The sequence below is a fragment of the Pleurodeles waltl genome, chromosome 5, assembly GCF_031143425.1.
Source record: "Pleurodeles waltl isolate 20211129_DDA chromosome 5, aPleWal1.hap1.20221129, whole genome shotgun sequence".
Taxonomy (NCBI): Eukaryota; Metazoa; Chordata; class Amphibia; order Caudata; family Salamandridae; genus Pleurodeles; species Pleurodeles waltl.
The window spans coordinates 1,632,923,804-1,632,944,029 of NC_090444.1; the positions used below are offsets into that span (position 1 = coordinate 1,632,923,804).

General features: G+C 44.9%; 1 protein-coding gene across 1 annotated transcript in view; it reads left to right on the top strand.

Annotated features, from left to right (window-relative positions):
• Positions 1–20,226, top strand: part of DDX1 (DEAD-box helicase 1) — a 192,941-nt gene that overhangs the window by 56,882 nt on the left and 115,833 nt on the right. Inside the window, exons 4-5 of the mRNA XM_069235963.1 lie at positions 16,007–16,036; positions 17,536–17,632. Coding sequence (XP_069092064.1) covers positions 16,007–16,036; positions 17,536–17,632 — 127 coding nt within the window. The remainder of the gene's footprint in view (positions 1–16,006; positions 16,037–17,535; positions 17,633–20,226) is intronic.

Sequence of the window (20,226 nt, forward strand, 5' to 3'; positions counted from 1 at the left end):
TCGTTTGATTGGATCCCATCTTTTCTAACTGCTACTAAGTTGTGAAATGCACATCTCATACTACTAAAACCCCTGTTCTTTGTGGAGTGTCCCAGGGCGCACTGCCCTTTCTAAACATCCATCTAGCATTTATGTGGCAACTTTGCAGACCGATATAGTTAAAATGGATTTTACATGTTCTATGTAAGCAGCCAATACTCACACTTTGCTTCACCTTGATGGTAATTTGAATTCCTACTGAGCTTGTCAAGGGTTTGTGCATTTCATACGGAAGATATGGGGAGTTAGGGAGTGGACATCTAATCTCTGGCTTGATGCCTAGTGAAATTAGGTCTTGGCCCATAGCTTCTCCAGTAGTGAAAAGCCGTGGAGTAAAGAGTGATAGCACTTAGTCTCTATCCTACCAGATGTTTTCTGTGGCCTCATCCTTCCTTTTTCACTTTAGGATCTTGGGAAAACGTTTGCTCCCAGAGTAAGAGAAAGAAATCAGCAGTCAAAGTGATCATTGGAACATCTTTAGGTTATGCCAATTCACAATATTTAAACCTACTCTCCTCACTTTTGAGAATGCTGCAAACAGTGCAAAATGCTGCAGCCACACGGATTCTGAAAGCTTCTAGGCTGAAGTCTGGTTTATTCTTTATTACACTTTTTTTTTTAAAACTTTTTTTTCACAAATATTGTATTGGCTTTCATTGAGGCAGAGGAGTCAGTTTGAGTCCCACTGTATGATATATATACAGTATATATATAGAAACACGCAAGCAAGCAAGGTAATGGACGACAGAATTCACAAGCAGAATGGTTGGCAATTATACCATCCATTGGAAGATTGGAGTCTCTGACAAAGATGACGACGTGTTGCGTAAACTGAGGCTTTAGCTTAGTTCTAGAAGGTTTGTCTTTTCCACCCTTGGATGCATGCACTTAGTTCAGTGCGCCATTGCTTGAGCATGAAAGTACAGGTTGTTGCATCCCCGCTGGAACACACTCAAGTCAAAGTTGATGTGATGTCCATGCTATCTGGGTTACTCACAGTATCCTAAAAAGGGGACAGGCACGCAGGGATAATTCAAATCCATTATCATATTGCAAAGACATTTTATATTTAAAAGCACCAATGAATGCCTCCAACAGCAAGAACAATATGAACATTTCTTACATGGTCAATATGTAATTTGTCAGCCTTACACCCGTAGTACATTGTGCTATACTGTGAGAGCATGGAGTTCATTAACTTGCATCTGGAGTTTCTTAGGATTCAGTGCACTGCATACCTATTTACAGCAGGAGGAGGTAGTTATCAATATCCAGGAAAGAGTGGTGTCTCGCAAGGAAAACACATAGCTGGATTCACCTCCTCATCTCTTGAACTTGGCTTGGTATTTGTTCTCAGTATAGGACTGGATGCTGCAGCACTGCGACAGTCTGGCAGTCTCTGTCAAGATCTCTGGCAATATCTTGTGCGATAATCTGGGATGAAGGACACTTCTGCCTCGTGGTGAACAACAGTATGAAAGGCTCATCAAGTGACCTACCTTCTCTTGCATGGGGAATATTTGAGTCATTTCTGACATAACGTGTATGCATGAATATGTTAATCTTAAAACGCAGTAGTATAAACCAGTATGGTAAAAATACGTAATTTCAGACTACATTGTTTTATTTCTGTTATCTGACCTTGAAATACAGATAACTAGGTACTTGTACCAGAATAAAATTACACTGGGTGTCTTATTGATGTCATTGTCTGGATAATTTGATACTTCCACAGGTTCTAGGAAAGATAAGGATAGATGGCATCAGAGGTAGACAGGCTGATGATTAAGCAGAACATGGATTCCTGGCCTGCTCAAAATTGAATCTGGCCTTAGGGTCTTCGTCAGTGGCCTTTTTGGTAGGAGTTCAGATGTTTTTTAGGTAAAGTGCATTCCAGACTGATAGTGGTGTCCAAATTATGAGCATAGATGTTTATAATGTAGATGTCAATATTGTGCAGTCTGGTAATTATTTATCTGCTTCAGCATCTGTTGCAATCACTAGCGTAGAAAGCCCTGAATATGTGGATATCTGGGAGTTAATTCACTTTTCTTATGGCGTTGGAACATGTAACATCGTAAATCCAGTGCTGTCTTAAAAAAAAGAGCTACAAGGTGTCGTAGTATGGACTCTTGCTCTAGGCAAGACTGCTGGTTTAAGGATGACAGTACTTATGTTTGTAGGTGACTATGCCTATCCTACAACAAGTCGCAGCTGTCGTCCCAACCCTTCCGGCTCACTAGCAGCACCTCACCAAAAACCCAAACAGTAAAAGGTGATTTGTGGCAGCCTTTACACATGGACTCGAGAGTATGACATCTCAGGGAGTGTCATGGTTAAACAGAGATTACCCCTTTCTCACAGATACATCATGTCTCATCCAAACACAGGCAATAACGAAGATGCAGTAAAGTTTCAATGGTTTTTATTTAACACAACTGCAATCTGTGATAAGTTGCATGGGCTGCAATGATTAGAATAATAATGAATAGTGCAAGAAACAGAATTGTAAAGACAAGAGTCATTATTACAAAGACCCCCACCATCTCGCAATAACATGAAGACATAAGGTGTGTAATATGTCCTAATACCCTATCATAATAGGCCTAACCTCCTACCTAAAGGAGAGCTGGGTACATTAAACCTAATCTGCCAATGCCTAATCTGCAAATCGGACAGGAGCCCCCAAACCTCGGTATCTTGGAATGTGGTCTCTATCTCAGACTCCGTAAGGACACGAAGACTGGGTCAGCGTCAAGACGACGTGCAGCATCGATTATCGGCGATGGTGGCGATGCCCTCTGGTGGGAATCCCTCTGATTATCTGTCTAAAGAGTGGTGTATTTATACAGATCTTCTTGGACCTCTGACGTAGGTGTGTTCCCAAACAATAGATAACCGGCATGCTTGGGGCGGCAATTAATATAAACAATTCCCTCGACAGAATGGAGAGGAAAAGTCCCTAAGTGTGAACACCTACAGCTGTTTGTCTTTGTCACTTGATCTTGACGCCTTAACGCGGTGGCACTGATAATGCAAATCATAACAAGTGGCCTAACTATAAACAAGGCAGCCATCTTAGAAGAATTAAATAATTAAATGGGCTAAGACAGAGCAAGCTAAGTAGGTTCAAAGTCACTAGGTGACGGGGACTCAAGTCTACAAGCCAAAGGCTAAGCTAACTCCTGTTATCCCATTAAAACAAACTAGGATTCACTACAAAGGTATCAAATTTTGGTTTCATGCAAACCGATTACATCTCCTTTTATTTTCTACAGTGGCCTAGCGTTTTTCCTTCCTTTCATTGGATGTTTGAGGCCATTTCAAGTTTAAGGAATAAATGTAATGGCTATCATTTAAATTGCTATATGAGAATCTTGATAGTGTCAATGTCATTTAGGATAGAAGAATACAACCTGGCAGATAGAGGGTGAAAAGGACCAACTGACCAGGAGAAACTCTGAGGTTGGATGAAGGTTTGGGCCACCAGGAAGATTATGAGTTGTCGTTAAGTATAAAGACTGAACAAGGATTAGCGAACATCCCAAGACAGTAAGATTTATTCCAGGTATAGCGAGAAAAGGAAACTCCCAGAAATCCATGACCCATACTCCTTGTTCTCTCCTAAAAGCACCACCACTATTGAGATGAGAAGGCTGTGGTGAAGACCACAGAAAATATCTTCCATCTCATTGCACTGGTAACATCTTGTGGCATTCAAGAATCATGAATATGAACAACATCCTAACCGATGCATGACGGAATTAGCAAACTAATTACATCTGTGGTAATGAGTAATGATGTCATCTCAAGAGAAATAAGTGAAACATCTTTTGTGAGAAGCAGAGTTTCTGCATTGCTTGTACATTGTGATAGCCTCTAAAAGGCATGAGCTAAGAACACAACTGAGCAAGAAACCTATGGACATACTTCCCGTACAAGATATGTATTCACAGCAACCTGTATAGTAAACATTGTTGGTTGGTGACAGTCATTTAAGTGTCCATCTTTGTTTCAGACATATTGGAAATGAAAGTTTCTAATTCGGCAGGTTCCAGAATGATAAATATTTTTCCTTTATAGAGAACCTTGAACCGTGATGGGCCCACAAATAAATGCCGGTAACAAAGACTTGCTTCTTATAACCGCTTCTGTGGTAGAGCTTTCAGATATATTGATTATTTTTCCACCCTTCTTATGAAATAAACTTAGCTTTCATTATGTGTGACAAAATTTGGTTAGTGAGTTATCTTGGAGGTCCGAAAATCATCGGTCTAGGTGCTCTGGTATTCTTACATTTGTACTAGGTTTTGTACTTGGTGCATTTCAGAGTCTCTCGGAAAAGATACACCTAGGGTCTTAAAGATGCATCTAAAAAATGTAGTGCAGGAGAAGCATGTCTCCTCTGAACCTTCTGAGAGACCAAGTGTATGGAGGCTGCCCATTCAGTTGCAGCCTTCCAGTTGGGTGACACTGCTTTCGAGGTGGTTAATGCTGTTTTGTTCTTTTTCAGCCTGCAGGTGATGGATAGTCACATTGTTCTCTAGTTGCTTATTCTGACCTCTGTGACTGAGGGCTAGTTCTGTAAAGTCCTTTCTGATACCAGCCATTTCAGTCTGTAGGAATCTGTTTATTTTGTGCAGTGTGGTGGACTGCTATTAGTTTCTTTAGTGCAATGTCTAGGGTTGGTTTGGGATCAGTCTTGTTTTTAGCCATTCCGGGAATGGTAATTCAGCTTTGGTGCGTGCTAAGCAGACGTTTATTTTATTTTAAATCGGGCATTTTAATTCTTTGATCAGAGATGAGTCTCCTGTTGGAATGATAAGAGAGCTACTAACCAAATGTGTCTCCTATTTGTTCTTCTTTGCATTCTGTTACAACTGTCTTGTTGCAGTAGCAGTTGGATAACACTTGTTCTGCTGCAGGTGGTTGCAGCATTCTCTTCCTAAGGGAGCAGTATCGCCACCTTTGCATAGAAAAAAGGATAGGGGGTTATGAAAGCAAGAAAACTCTCATTTCACTGCAAGATTTCGGTCATCATTTTTCAACTGTGGCTGAAAGTTTTGTGTCCTGGTTTCTCCCAACATCTCCCCTCCAGGGACCCCCTGTAAGGGCTGGTATGTGGGATTGCTCTATATTGATGATGTGGGTGCCATTTTGGGTAGACTGCACAGCTTTTGGGTCGGACATAGAATCTGCTCCTTTTCTGTGTGAGTGGCTGTTAATAATCATTCAGCATCCTCAAACTCTCAATTTCTGGGTTAGCTCGGCTCTGTTCACTTGTGAATGTTTCTTAATTTGGTCTAGGAATGAGAGACAAGAATTAGTTAATGAGAACGCTGCCACCTTCAGACCACCCCTTGCAGTGTGTTTGCTTAAGTTTCTATTCGTAGAACAAGTGAACAACCTCTGCTTACCCTATCCTATTTACTGCCTAACTACCCTAATGCAATGTATGCTTAGGAATCTTGGACCTTCTATGCAAATCAATTTGCTGATTGATACTTTAATCTCACAGTCAGACATACAGTACCAAAGAACTGCTAGACTCTAGACTCCCAGTAGACTTTCTGCATTTAATTGTACCAAAAAAGCCCTTGTTTCTTACAAAGCTGCCAATATATAGTCTTTCCTGTGATTGTTATTTAATGCACAATTCTGGGTGCAAAAAGACAGTAAACTGCATGCTTTGCTTTGCTACTGAACACTATCACGTTTGTGCACAAGGGTGAGTATAAATTAGCAATACGTGTATGTATGGTAGCACTGGCTCCTAAATGGAATCCTAAATCACACAAGTTATGGTCTTTAACTGGCTGAAAGTGCTTTAAAATTAAGCTATTGGCACATTTTTAGGTCGAAACCTACCAGACAGTGCAGTGTAACTCAGATGTTCTGGCTTTCTGTTTGCTGGCTTTATTGACTTCAGGCTGTCAAGCTTGTGTTCATCTTTCCTTTTGTCCAAACATTGTTTACTGTATTCTTCCACAAACTTGCTTTTTGTTAACAGGCCTTTTAATCTTGTTCTTATCTTGTAACATTTGCTGTTCATTCAAAGACCGAGGTCAACTGTCAGGCTCTCTCTTCCAAGGAGCTTGGTGTTTATTTTTCTTTGTCTGACTTCAAAGTTAAAGAATTTATGTGACAATCCTGCTGCGTACCCATGTAAGAGAAGAGGGTGTAGGATTCTTTTTAGTATACAACAAAAAAAGACTGTTGATGTTTGTTTTAGTATTAGTACAAATGCAGCCCTTTTTTTTATTTTTTTTTATTCTGAAGTGTATTGGAATTTGAATACTATCCAAACACATCAGTACACTAGGTGATGACATTTACACACATTATCGTTGGTGTGCAGTAAAACCATGTTTCGTGCAAATGTAATTTCAATTGAAATTGAAAATTTGTTGCCTGTAAAGGCAGTGCACTACTACACCATGCCTACTCCACAATGGGCCACTCCACTTTGTGCCACGCCACTTCACGAGGCTCCACACTGACATGCCCCTCCACTCTGCGCCCCTCCACTCTGACACTCTGGCCATGCCTCTCGACTCCACGCCACTGTAATCTGTGCCAGTCACTCCACGCCCCAACACGCCACTCTACACCCCTCTACTCAACACCTTGTACCCTACTCCATTCTCACTCCATTCTGTTCCTGTCAAATCTATCCCACTCCACACCAATGTACCCCACCTCACTACAGTCTACCCCACTCTATTCTACTGCACACCACTGCACCCAGTCTGCCCCACTCAACTCCAGTTTGCCCCACCTCACCCTACACCAATCTACCCCACTTTAATCCATCCCACTCTAACCCAGTCTACCACGATCCACTCCACTACGATCCAATCTACCACACTCCAACCTACCGCCTCCACTCCTCTCTACCCCACTCCAATCTTCCCCACTCTACCACAGTCTACTGCACCTCAGTCAAATCTACCCCACTCCACTCCAATCCACATCACTCCCATGTACCACAATCTGACTGTACAGATATGCTTGTAAGGAGAGAATAGAATGTGAATGGAATGTGCATTCTTGTTAGGCCATTTGGAAGGTTGGGGGAGAGAAGGCTGGTGTAGGAAGTTGGCTCTGTATGCACTATTTCAAAGTAAGGAATAGTATACACAGAGTCCAAGGGTTCCCCTTAGAGGTAAGATAGTGGCAAAAAGAGATAATACTAATGCTCTATTTTGTGGTAGTGTGGTCGAGCAGTAGGCTTGTCAAAGGAGTAGTGTTAAGCATTTGTTGTACATACACACAGGCAATAAATGAGGAACACACACTCAGAGACAATTCCAGGCCAATAGGTTTTTGTTATAGAAAAATATATTTTCTTAGTTTATTTTAAGAACCACAGGTTCAATTTCTACATGTAATATCTCATTTGAAAGGTATTGCAGGTAAGTACTTTAGGAACTTTGAATAATCACAATAGCATATATACTTTTTACATAAAACACATATAGCTATTTTAAAAGTGGACACAGTGCAATTTTCACAGTTCCTGGGGGAGGTAAGTTAATGTTAGTTTTTGCAGGTAAGTAAACCACCTACGGGGTTCAAATTGGGGTCCAAGGTAGCCCACCGTTGGGGGTTCAGAGCAACCCCAAAGTCATCACACCAGCAGCTCAGGGCCGGTCAGGTGCAGAGTTCAAAGTGGTGCCCAAAACGCATAGGCTTCAATGGAGAAGGGGGTGCCCCGGTTCCAGTCTGCCAGCAGGTAAGTACCCGCGTCTTCGGAGGGCAGACCAGGGGGTTTTTATAGGGCACCAGGGGGGACACAAGTCCACACAGAAAGTACACCCTCAGCAGCGCGGGGGCGGCCGGGTGCAGTGTGCAAACAAGCGTCGGGTTTGTAATAGGAATCAATGGGAGACCAAGGGGTCTTTTCAGCGGTGCAGGCAGGCAAGGGGGGGGCTCCTCGGGGTAGCCACCACCTGGGCTAGGGAGAGGGCCTCCTGGGGGTCACTCCTGCACTGGAGTTCCGATCCTTCAGGTCCTGGGGGCTGCGGGTGCAGGGTCTTTTCCAGGCGTCGGGATCTGGGAATCAGACAGTCGCAGTCAGGGGGAGACTTGGGATTCCCTCTGCAGGCGTCGCTGTGGGGGATCAGGGGGGAAAACTTTGGTTACTCACAGTCTTGGAGTCGCCTGGGGGTCCTCCCTGTAGCGTTGTTTCTTCACCAGTCGAGTCGGGGACGCCGGGTGCAGTGTTGCAAGTCTCACGCTTCTGGCGGGAATTGCAGGGGTCTTTAAAGTTGCTCCTCTGGAAACAAAGTTGCAGTCTTTGTTGAACAGGGCCGCTGTTCTCGGGAGTTTCTTGGTCCATTTAGAGCAGGGCAGTCCTCTGAGGATTCAGAGGTCGCTGGTCCTGGGGAAAGCGTCCCTGGAGCAGTTTTCTTCCGAAGGGGGGAGACAGGCCGGTAGGGCTGGAGCCAAAGCAGTTGGTGTCTCTGTCTTCTCTGCAGGGTTTTCAGCTCAGCAGTCCTCTTCTTCTTTAGGTTGCAGGAATCTGAGTTCCTAGGTTCAGGGGAGCTCTTAAATACTAAATTTAAGGGCGTGTTTAGGTCTGGGGGGTTAGTAGCCAATGGCTACTAGCCCTGAGGGTGGGTACACCCTCTTTGTGCCTCTTCCCAAGGGGAGGGGGTCACATTCCTATCCCTATTGGGGGAATCCTCCATCTGCAAGATGGAGGATTTCTAAAAGTTAGTCACCTCAGCTCAGGACACCTTAGGGGCTGTCCTGACTGGCCAGTGACTCCTCCTTGTTATTCTCATTATTTCCTCCGGCCTTGCCGCCAAAAGTGGGGCTGTGGCCGGAGGGGGCGGGCAACTCCACTAGCTGGAGTGCCCTGTGGTGCTGGAACAAAGGGGGTGAGCCTTTGAGGCTCACCGCCAGATGTTACAGCTCCTGCCTGGGGGAGGTGATAGCATCTCCACCCAGTGCAGGCTTTGTTACTAGCCACAGAGTGACAAAGGCACTCTCCCCATGTGGCCAGCAACATGTCTAGAGTGTGGCAGGCTGCTAAACCCAGTCAGCCTACACGGGTAGTTGGTTAAGGTTTCAGGGGGCACCTCTAAGGTGCCCTCTGGGGTGTATTTTACAATAAAATGTACACTGGCATCAGTGTGCATTTATTGTGCTGAGAAGTTTGATACCAAACTTCCCAGTTTTCAGTGTAGCCATTATGGTGCTGTGGAGTCCGTGTTTGACAGACTCCCAGACCATATACTCTTATGGCTACCCTTCACTTACAATGTCTAAGGTTTTGCTTAGACACTGTAGGGGCATAGTGCTCATGCACTGGTGCCCTCACCTATGGTATAGTGCACCCTGCCTTAGGGCTGTAAGGCCTGCTAGAGGGGTGACTAATCTATACTGCATAGGCAGTGTGAGGTTGGCATGGCACCCTGAGGGGAGTGCCATGTCGACTTACTCGTTTTGTCCTCACCAGTACACACAAGCTGGCAAGCAGTGTGTCTGTGCTGAGTGAGGGGTCCCCAGGGTGGCATAAGATATGCTGCAGCCCTTAGAGACCTTCCCTGGCATCAGGGCCCTTGGTACCAGGGGTACCAGTTACAAGGGACTTACCTGGATGCCAGGGTGTGCCAATTGTGAAAACAAAAGTACAGGTTAGGGAAAGAACACTGGTGCTGGGGCCTGGTTAGCAGGCCTCAGCACACTTTCAGTTCAAAACATAGCATCAGCAAAGGCAAAAAGTCAGGGGGTAACCATGCCAAGGAGGCATTTCCTTACAGCTGGACACTGGGGAGCGAAGAGGAAGCTGGAAGTTGTTGTTGCTGTACAAGAAGATATGTTACTGGAATAAAAGATTTCCTAACCTCTACTGGCCTGCGCATTTACTACATAAACCCACTTCACTCCAAAGTACCACTCTCCATTCTACTCGGCTTCACTCTACCCCGCTCCTCTCCAGTCTAACCCAATCCATTGCACTCCATTCTTCCCCACTCCTCTGCAGTCTACCCCAATACATCCCACTCAAATCTTCCCCACTCCACCACAATCTACTCCACTCCACCCCAGTCTTCCCCAGTTCAATCTATCCCACACCCCACTCCAATCTTCCCCCATTATACTCTACTACAATCTACTGTACTCCAGTCTACCCTAATATACCTCACTCCACCCCACCCAAATCTACCCCACCCCAGTCTACCCCACACCAATCCAATCTTACCCCAATCTGCCTCACCCCACTCTACCCCACTCCAGACTACCCCAATCAACTCCCACTCCATTGTACTTACTATAATCCTTACAGTCTACCCCACCTCAATCTACCTAACTCCACTCCAGTCTGCCCCACTCCAGTATACTCCTCTCCACTCCACTCAGCTCCTCTTCTCTCCAATGTGCCCCATTCAACTCCCACTCATTCATTTCTACCCTACTATAATCCACCCAGTTTAACCCACTGCTTACTACCCCATCTGTAGAAAGGTGCTCTTGTTGGCATGGCTACCCCCCACTTTATGCCTGATATTGATGCCAACTTTGGCTGAGAGTCTGCTGGGATCCTGCTAACCAGGCCCCAGCACCAGTGTTCTCTCCCAAAACCTGTACCATTGGTTCCACAGTTGCCACACTCTGGCACACAGTTAAGTCTCTTGTAAAAGGTACCCATGGTACCAAGGGCCCTGTGGCCAGGAAAGGTCCCGAAAGACTGCAGAATGTATTATGGCACCCTGGTTGACTCCCTCACTAAGCACATGCACACTGCCACTGCAGCTTGTGTGTGCTGGTGGAGAGAAAAAGACGAAGTGGGCATGGCACCAGGGTGCCATGCCCACAAACCACTGCCTTTGGTATAGGTAAGTTACCCCTCTAGAAGACCTTACAGCCCTAAGACAAGGTGCACTACCACAGGTGAGGGCATAGCTGCATGAGCAATATGCCCCTGCAGTGTCTAAGTCCATTCTTAGACATTGAAGTGCAGTGTGGCCATATTGAGTACATGGTCTGGGGGTTTGTCATTTGAACTCCACAGCTCCATAATGGCTTCACTGAATACTGGGAAGTTTGGTATCCAACTTCTCAGCACAATAAACCCACACTGATGCCAGTGTTGGATTTATTAAACAACGCACCCAGAGGGCATCTTAGCGATGCCTCCTGTACTTTACCCAAACCTTTAGTGCAGGACTGACTGGTCTGTACCAGCCTGCCACTAAGATTAGAGTTTCTGACCACATGGGGTGAGAGCCTTTATGTTCTCAGTGGCCAGAAACAGCCTGCACTGGGTGGAGGCGCTTAACACCACCCGCCTGCAGGAACTGTAACACTTGGCGGTGAGCTTCAGAGGCCCAGGCCTCTTGATAGAGTGCTCAGGGCACTCCAGCTAGTGGAGATGCCCCTGACCCTGCCCCTCCCCCTCCCCCTGGATAAAGCCCCAATTTAGGCAGCAAGTCTGGCAGGAAAATTAGGGGAAAAACAGGGAGGAATGACCACCTCAGGTCTAGAGCTGAGATGACCCCATCTTTGCAAAATCCTCTATCTTAGTTTGGAGGACAGAGACCAGTAGGGTTAGGTTTGTGTCCCCCTCCCCAAAGGGAGTGGACACAAGAAGGGTGTAGTCACCCTCAGGGAGAGTAGCCATTGGCTACTGCCCTCTGACCCCTGTAACTCCCTTAAATCCAGGATTTAAGGGCTCCCCTGAACCCAGTCCGTCAGATTCCTGGCGATCTCACAAGAAAGAAGAAAGGAGGACTACTAAGCTGAAACCCTAGCAGAGAAGACTGAAGACAAAAACTGACTTGGCTCCAGTCCTACCGGCCTATCTCCTGTTTCAAAAAGCCCTGCAAAAGAAAATGAAGCATCCTGCAGGTCCAGCGACCTCTGAGACGCCTCCAGAGGACTGCCAGCATCACAGAGGACCAAGAACTCCCTTGGACAGTGGCCCTGTCCAAGAAAAAATTCCATAGACGGACTACAGAACCACCCCTGGTCCCTGATTCTCACCCACTCTGCACCCAACACCCACGGTGGCCCAACCGAGTAGAGCTGGTCCCCAGGCGATTCTAAGCTGTGCCCACCCTGGGTTGACCCTTCCAGTTCACCACGACGACGACTGCAGACTGAATCCGGAGGGTCTCCCTAACTGCGACAGTACCGGGTGAAGATTCCTAACAGCAAAAGGTACCCCTGCACCCACCTGACCTTGGGGAACCCGACCTTCGGTGCAGCAACATCCAGCAGGCACCCTCTTCCCCGCCTCCCCCCCCCCCCTTGTCCAGCCTTTGGTTTCCCGGAACCAACCCCCTGGACTTCACCTACAGCATCGCTGTGGCCCTCGGGGTTCCCCTGTAGGAAAGCATTGGAAGTCCGATGCTTTGTTTGTACCCTGCACTGATGAGGGTGTGTGTTTGGTGCTGACCTGTGACACCCCCAGTGCTCCTCCAAACCCCACAGGTCTGCTGTCCGAAGACGCAGGTTCTTACCTGCAAGCAGGCCTGATTCAGAGTGCCCCCAGTCTCCATAGGAGCCCATGTTAAATTTGCCTCATCTTTGACCTCTGCACCCGGCCGGCCCTGTGTTGCTGGTGATAAGTGTTTGGGGTTAACTTGAACCTAACCTGTGGACTTCCTAACCCCTGGAGACTTGAACTGTAAGTCTTGTACTTACCTGCAAATCGTGCAAACTTTTATTTTCCCCAGGAACTGTTTCTGAAAATTGCACTGAACATTTAAAACGGATTATTGCCATTTATTCAAAAACTGTATAACTTGTCTGACTCACACCGCTCCAATCTACCCCACTCCCCATTCTACCTCACTCTGCCCCACTCTAAACTTCCCCAATCAACTCCCACTCTATTCCATTTTACCCTACTATAATCCACCCAATCTACCCCAGTCCAATTACCCAACTCCACTCTCCACCCAACTCCAATCTACTTTGATATGTCTGACTCAAATGTACCCCATTCCACTCTAATCTACCCCACTCAACTCTTCTCCAGTCTACCCTCACTGTACTCCAATCTACTCCACTCCCCCCCACTCTACCCCACACCTGCACTCTAATCTACCGCAATCCAATCTATGCCACTGAGCCCCAGTCTACCCCTCTACTCCAAACTACCCCATTGCAGTCTACCTCACCTCTCTAGTCTATACCCTCCCCAATCTACCCCACTCCAATCTACTCCACACCAAACTACCCTAATCAGCTCCCACTCCATTCCTTGCTTCCCTTATATAATCCCCCAGTATACCCCACTCCATTCTAAATTACCCAAGTCCACTTCAGTCTACCGACTCCACTCCAGTCTACCTACTCCAACCTTTCCCAATCTACCCACTCCAGTCTACCCTAGTTTATTCCACTCCACCGCAATCTACCCCACTCCTATCTTCTCCACTCCAATATAGCCCACTCCTCCCCAATCTACCCGACTCCAATCTACCTAACTCTCCCACTCCAACCTACCCCACTCCAGTCTCCCCCATCCACCCCACTCCATTCTAGCCCACTCCGCTGTATGCCAGTTTACCCCAACTACCCAATCTACTCCATTCCACTCTACTGCAATCTACCCCACTCTAATCTACCCCTCCCCACAAAGTTTTAGCCATACTGAACAGCAGCCTCACTGGTGTGCAACTTGACTGTAATAGATTGAAGAAGGTGAGACGATTTGGCTTTGCCAATGCTTGTTTCCCCTCAAGAGCAAAGAATTAGATTTAAGTAATGTTTGTATCTCGTGTGTTATCAATATTACTAGCCCAATATACTTTAAAATGCACACGTTGCTTACCTGTTAACAAACAAATCCTTTGATTTGGACTTCCTGCCCGCTGTAAAGTGTTCTTTAATTTATACCATGCCGTTGAAGCATTTGCTCACTCAACTCACTTTTATAAATGCTGTTCACACATCTGCCACTGACATTTGTTGAGCACACCCTTTTTAGGGTCGAGCCTGCGTCGCATGCACTTGCGCCTGCGTTTCGCTAAGCGAGACGCTTTAGTAATTAAAAAGGGCTCGGAGCCCGGTCCATGTCACATCAGTGTTTGTCATTGGCTTGTGGGCTTGCCTGTTCGAATCTGCTTGATTTCATTAGTGGAAGGCATGCACGTCATGCCTTTTCCGGTGGATGGCCCTCCTCGAGCATCGACCAAGTACAGAAAACATGCGAGGCGCGCTGTTTTCTGTCCGGCTCGTGAACTACTTTTTCTCTATTTTAAGCGCGATCTCCCTTGGCAGAAGTCGAGCGCTTTACATAATATCGACCCTGTTACACAGTTAATTGCACTTTTTCCGGTTAGTACATAAATGCACTTTTGCCGATAGGTTTCATTACCAGTGAAAAGTCGGGTTAGGAGTTTAGAACGCTATCGGCTCCAACACGAGCAAACGCGAGACCCGTTGCATTGCAAATGCTTGTTTTTTCTTTCTTTCAGTAGAGGATGATCATGAGAGGTCTGCCAGTCTTCATTGACATCCTTGCCGACTCAGCGATCCGCATTGTTTGGTCACCAGAAACAGATTGAGCGTGCTTCTGTCCCATGTGGTATTCCCAAAACACAGGCACTTAGTTCAGACTTAGTGAAACCGTTCAGAGCGAATAGACAGTATTAGGCTTTAGTCAGAAAAATCACAATTCAGGGCTATGTATTCAGTTTCCAGTCAAAATGCATGCTTTAAAATGCACGCGAGTATGTTATATATTTTTAACGACTTCACAGTGTGCTCATTGGAGCACACTTTGCCACGGAAGTACTGGCGATACGTTTTTACATTATAATAGTGAACGTCCTGACAAATATGTAGCATTTGTAAATCATGCGGTTGCCATCTAGAGTCTCGCTCTGCAATGACAGGTAATTGTACACTGTGGAAAGACATTTGAAACTAGCATCCTTGAAACCTTCTACCAGCTGATGTATTGTCATCTCGTTACAGCTTAAGATACGAGTGCATGTTAATTGCACTCATGCTCGAGGTACTAACCGTGGCATTTGAACCCACTGATCCAGAGTTTATTTGTAAAACGCACAACCCATACTTCCAGCCTCTTTAACACCGTGTTATGATTGTTATTTTCTACCAAGACACTTTTGATTCCAAACCAACTGCAGAAGAGCGGGTGTCATATTAAGATGTGAGCTTTAAAGTTTTTTATTTTAAATGTCTGCTGGGATTCAGTTTCCTTTCTTCTGGGTCTTGTTGCTTTCTTGTTTGTGTGCATATAGGTGTGTCGTTTACTACATACTTGCAGACATTTTAGGGTTAATCATTTTTCAGTAGAAAATATTCCTTTCTGTTGAAAATGGCAAGTATGAGCCCGCGTTTCAAAAGATAAAAACTGAGCATATGGCTCATTAGAAACCTGACAGATTGAGTAAACGTGAATGAAAACAGATAATTGGAAAAGTGCTACTTGGCTTGCACATGACTTTGGAAGCCTGTGATGAGAATAACTGTAAAGTGTTTGTAGAGCTTTCGGAAGTGTTGCATAGCATTATGTATCCATGTTTAACACCCGGGCAGGCATTTGACATCTTGCAATTTTCAAGTTTTATTGGTAATGTTTACAATCACCTGACAACAGTTGTTAGTGTCCCCTATTCCTAACCATCTTTATTTAAATCATGTTAGCAACTCTGTGCAAAAGTCGAAAGAACGCTGAAACATTAAGAAACGTCACACAAAACTGAAAAGGTCAAAAACGCACAGTGCATCACCGAGGCGTCGCATTTCGTTAATCTTAAGAACTGCCTATGCTGATGAGGAGGTTTTGAAATACCTAATGAAATGTAGAAATATAAATTCGCTGTTCTATAAAATTAAAATAATGTGCATTTGACTGCAGTTAGACGAATGAATATGAACTAACAAGAAGATATTTGAAAAAGTATTTAACATTTTAGGTTAACCACATTTCTGAAAACGTGTATTAAACGTTGTTTTCTGATCATTGTCTTTCCAGGCAGCAGAAACCGGCAGTGGAAAAACTGGCGTAAGTAAATGTTGCCCATGTTATTCTTTTAAATAAACATTTTACTCCTTAGTGAGTCTCTTCTGCCAGCACTGAGGGCCCGACGTAAGAGGGACGTCTCCTGATTTTAGACAGTCTTATGCCTGGTGAATGAAGGGGTTTGCCTTGGCTGTTCAGTCTTTGCGAAGAAGTGCGCACTGACCGGATTCACAAGAGAGGAGATCTTTACTCCGCCACCGCGCTCACTCCAGCTGCCAAGACTGAAGCGCAGGCCTCAGCACGTGCCAGAATTCAACATAAGATTGACCACGCACAAAGAAGAGACTGGAAGGACTAAAGCCGACAAGAGACACCGGACTTAAGTCTGTCTTGAGTCATTGTATGGGACACAATAGTTTTAAAATTGTTTTAAGACAGTCTTAAGGTTGTGTCAATCTGGCATCTTTATCTGTTTACGAGTAGCATAGAACAGTCTTAAGTCTGCAAAACTCCTTCGTAAATCTGAGCCTGTGTGTGATTTATCTTCCTACAGAGGGCATTCTATCGAAAGTTGTTTTTGGATGTGTGCATCTGTTTTAGGACTCTTCCTACAATAGCTACTTAAGAAAAAATGCAACACAAAGACAGTGCATCGAAATTGACCCTTGAAATAAGTTTTTGTTTTTCAGTTCTGATAATTTCCTACCCTCCTTCCTTCCTTCCTTCCTTCCTCAACTTTCCTCCAAAAAATCCTGTTTTTCGATGGCACACAAAGTTACAATTGGTTCAAAGAGAAAATACAATTGAGGCAACTATAATCAGTGAAAAAAGAAAATGGATAGATCATGGAGAGTTGCAGCATTGGTTTCTTTAAAGGAGATGGGATGATTTTACATTATTATCTTTATAAATACTACACATCTGAAAGAATGTAACGGGGAAACTTACATCAAACATTTTAGTGTTTTGTACATCAATATTTTTCCCTGACTAAAATGCCCTAGAGGCCTAGACAGAGGTTCCACTGACTGCTGCTTAAGCTCCCACCTTTGCATTAAAAATAATCATTAGTGTTAGTCCTTACCCGGCTGTTAGTCATTGATTAGGCCCTTGATCTACAAAGAGAATGAGGTGATGTAACAAGCATTAAAGTGATTGGCTTTTTTTTGTAACTAGACAACCTTCATATTGGTTCTTAAGGTTTACTGTAAAACTCGAAGCTAACTATAAAGCATTCCAGTGTCGGTTTCTGGAGTAGTGCATTGTTTCCCATTGGTATAAACGCACTGGTCTGTCTCTGCCTTTCCTGTGAGTATCTAAGATGAGCTCTTCATCTGTAGTCAGACTCTAGATTCCTGTATTCTTCACTGTTCAGTGATCTTTGTGAATTTTCAAAGGACTAAGATAACTTCTAATTTGTATTTTATTTTAAACCTGGATTGTCTCCAAATATATTTTTCTCTCGCTTCTGCAAAAACCTGAGCTGTAGGATTATTAAAGTGCTAAACTAATATTACATCTCTTGCCTCTTTTTGATTTAGGCATTCAGTATACCAGTCATTCAGATTGTTTATGAAACTCTAAAGGATCATCAAGAAGGAAAAAAAGGAAAAACCACAGTAAAGACAGGCGCGACAGGTACTGTTCTGGATGTGTTCATGCATTACTAACACACTGCAAGCTTAAACCTGTGAAATCATGTGGTCGAATTATCGGGTATATTTTATCACCTGAAATCAAACTTCTTTTGATGTGCTTTCAGCACTGCTGAAAAAGACAGTGGCTCTCTTTGTTGGAGCTCATATAGGATACCTTTACTTGAGTCTCCACATACTCTTCTGCCTCACCTGGCCAATGCTATTATGGAGTGCAAGTGGCTACATGAAAATCAAGGGATGCAACACAATTCCTGTAATGATAGTTTGTTTACTGATGCCTCCATATTCGCCAATTTAGACTAGGCTTTCCTTTATAGCTCATCAGGATTTTCCAGCTTAAAACAAATATAAGGAAACATTTTTTTGTGTCATTGCACAATGCCATGTCTATGGTAACACCTGCTGGTCTTACTGTATTGTAGAGTGTATGTTTGTGCTTGCGTCAGTGCCCTTTGCTCTGATCTCTCCCACTGAACATTAAATATGACTGCTAATCTATCAGCCTCATTTAGAGACTGGGGACCTTCTTGGTTGCTTATCCCCATCAGAGACATAGTGCATCAGGCCTGATGGGTCTATGTTTATGAGGTTCTCGAGGGTTGAATCGGAATCTTAACATTCTATCAATATTTGGTATCACTGCATAAAGGGAAGGATAGTCCAGCATGATCCATTCCCTGCTGCTTGTTTGTCTGGAAGGCTTGTGTGCTTTTGGGCTTTTCTCCTAAAGTGTCCTAAAAGCGGCCTTCTGTTTCCCGTTTTCAGAGTGCCACATGCAAAGGTTTACAAGCTGTATACTTGTTACTCATTGTAAAGACACAGCTCAGTTCCGTTGCGTGCACACTGCTGCACTTGGTGAGGTTTGGGACAATCTAATTGGACCCTTCAAGTGCAAAATCCTATTAGTTTAGTACAAACCATTGTAGGAAGCTGGCTATCTGTGCAGTGTACCCGTTTAGGGGTACAAAATGCAGATAGTCCGGGACTGGGTTTAAATTAATAATCCCAAATGTTCTCTTTGTGGTAGCGTGGGCGAGCAGTTCAGGCTTATCGGAGGGTAGTGTTAAGCATTTGTCAGTAAATGAGACGCACTCAAGAAGAAACTCCAGACCACTTTATGAAAATAATACAGATTTTTATATTAGTGTAGACACCAAGATCAGGTAAGCACTTTTTGCGTTAGCCATTTTTAAAGGTACAGTAAATACAGTTTTTAAATCTGAGGCATGGGCCTCGAACGCAGAAATGTTATCATATGGGGAAAACATACATTGCCTAGGGTCACTTGCAAACGACTTACAGGTCTGCTGTTTGGGACTTAAGGTAAGTAGAGGCAAGGTCCTAAAAGCACCAACAGTTCGGGTTTACCTGCCCTGGTGTGTCTGGGTGCAGAGTTGCTTCCATTGGTGTTAACCTCAGACGATACACACTGAAGTCAACGGGGAAAGCACCTGTAGGAAAAAGGCTGCAGGTGGGGACTGGGACCAGTCCAGCAGAACCTAAAGAAAGGCTCGCTCTTGAGGGTCTCTGGAACAAGGGTGCTCCATTGGTAGGCTCACTCCGTCTTTGGGGCTCAGGTGCAGAGGTGTTTTGTCCGATGGGTCATTTGCATTGGAGTCTCTCACTTTTTAGGTTGACCTTGAGCTGGGTACAGAACAGGACACTAGGGCAATTCTTGATGATGGCCTTGGTGGTGCTGACATCCCACGTCGGTAGGCCTGTCTTGGTGGTCTTGGTGTCTGGGCTGGAAATGTAACAAGACTTGGCTGCTGCAAGGGCTCTGGTACCCTGGGTATTGGTGTAAGGAGGTTCCAGGCAGGCTCAACGACTGGTTGGGGCTGCACTCCTGGACACTTGCGACCCTCTTTCTGGTCACTCAGGATCCTCTTCCGTGTGAGTTGCTACCTTGGTGGACCTGATGGTCAGCAAAATGGGGGACCGGGGAGTTGAAGTTGTTGGCTGCTCGTGCAGAGAAGTGGCTCCCCCGTTCTAAAGGAGATGCTGTCTGGTTGACACACCTGAGAGGTTAAGGTGCACAGTGAATATAGCATCAAGATGACATTCTGCAAAAGGACCATGCCATAAGGGACCATGTCGGAATAGGCTTATGCTGGCATACCATCCTGGGGACAACTTGATTTCACTAGTCATGCCACTGCAATAATGGGGTCACTATGGCCAGTGCCTCGGATAAATAAAGCCATCGGATCACACAAGTCTGGAAGCTCAGGTTGTTGATGTACTGAAAGTCAGAGGAGCCCAGAATACAAGGGAAAGAACATGAAGTCAGAGCATAACATACAATCATGTCAGACCACAGTGTCCGCACAGCCCATAACCTGGCCATCCAGTAATGCTGGACAAATGTGATAGAGTTGGCCATCCAGATAGTGCGTCAGTATTTCACTTTGTCCTACTCTGTGATGCAAAGTAAAACATGACTCTTAAGACCCGGATCATTCAAAGCCCTAAGCTGCCCTCTTGAATCAGTTGAATTTTGGACTAGTATCAGATGTCACGAGCATTGTGGACAATTAGAGCATTAAGATGTCCCTCATCTATGAAGGTGTCATG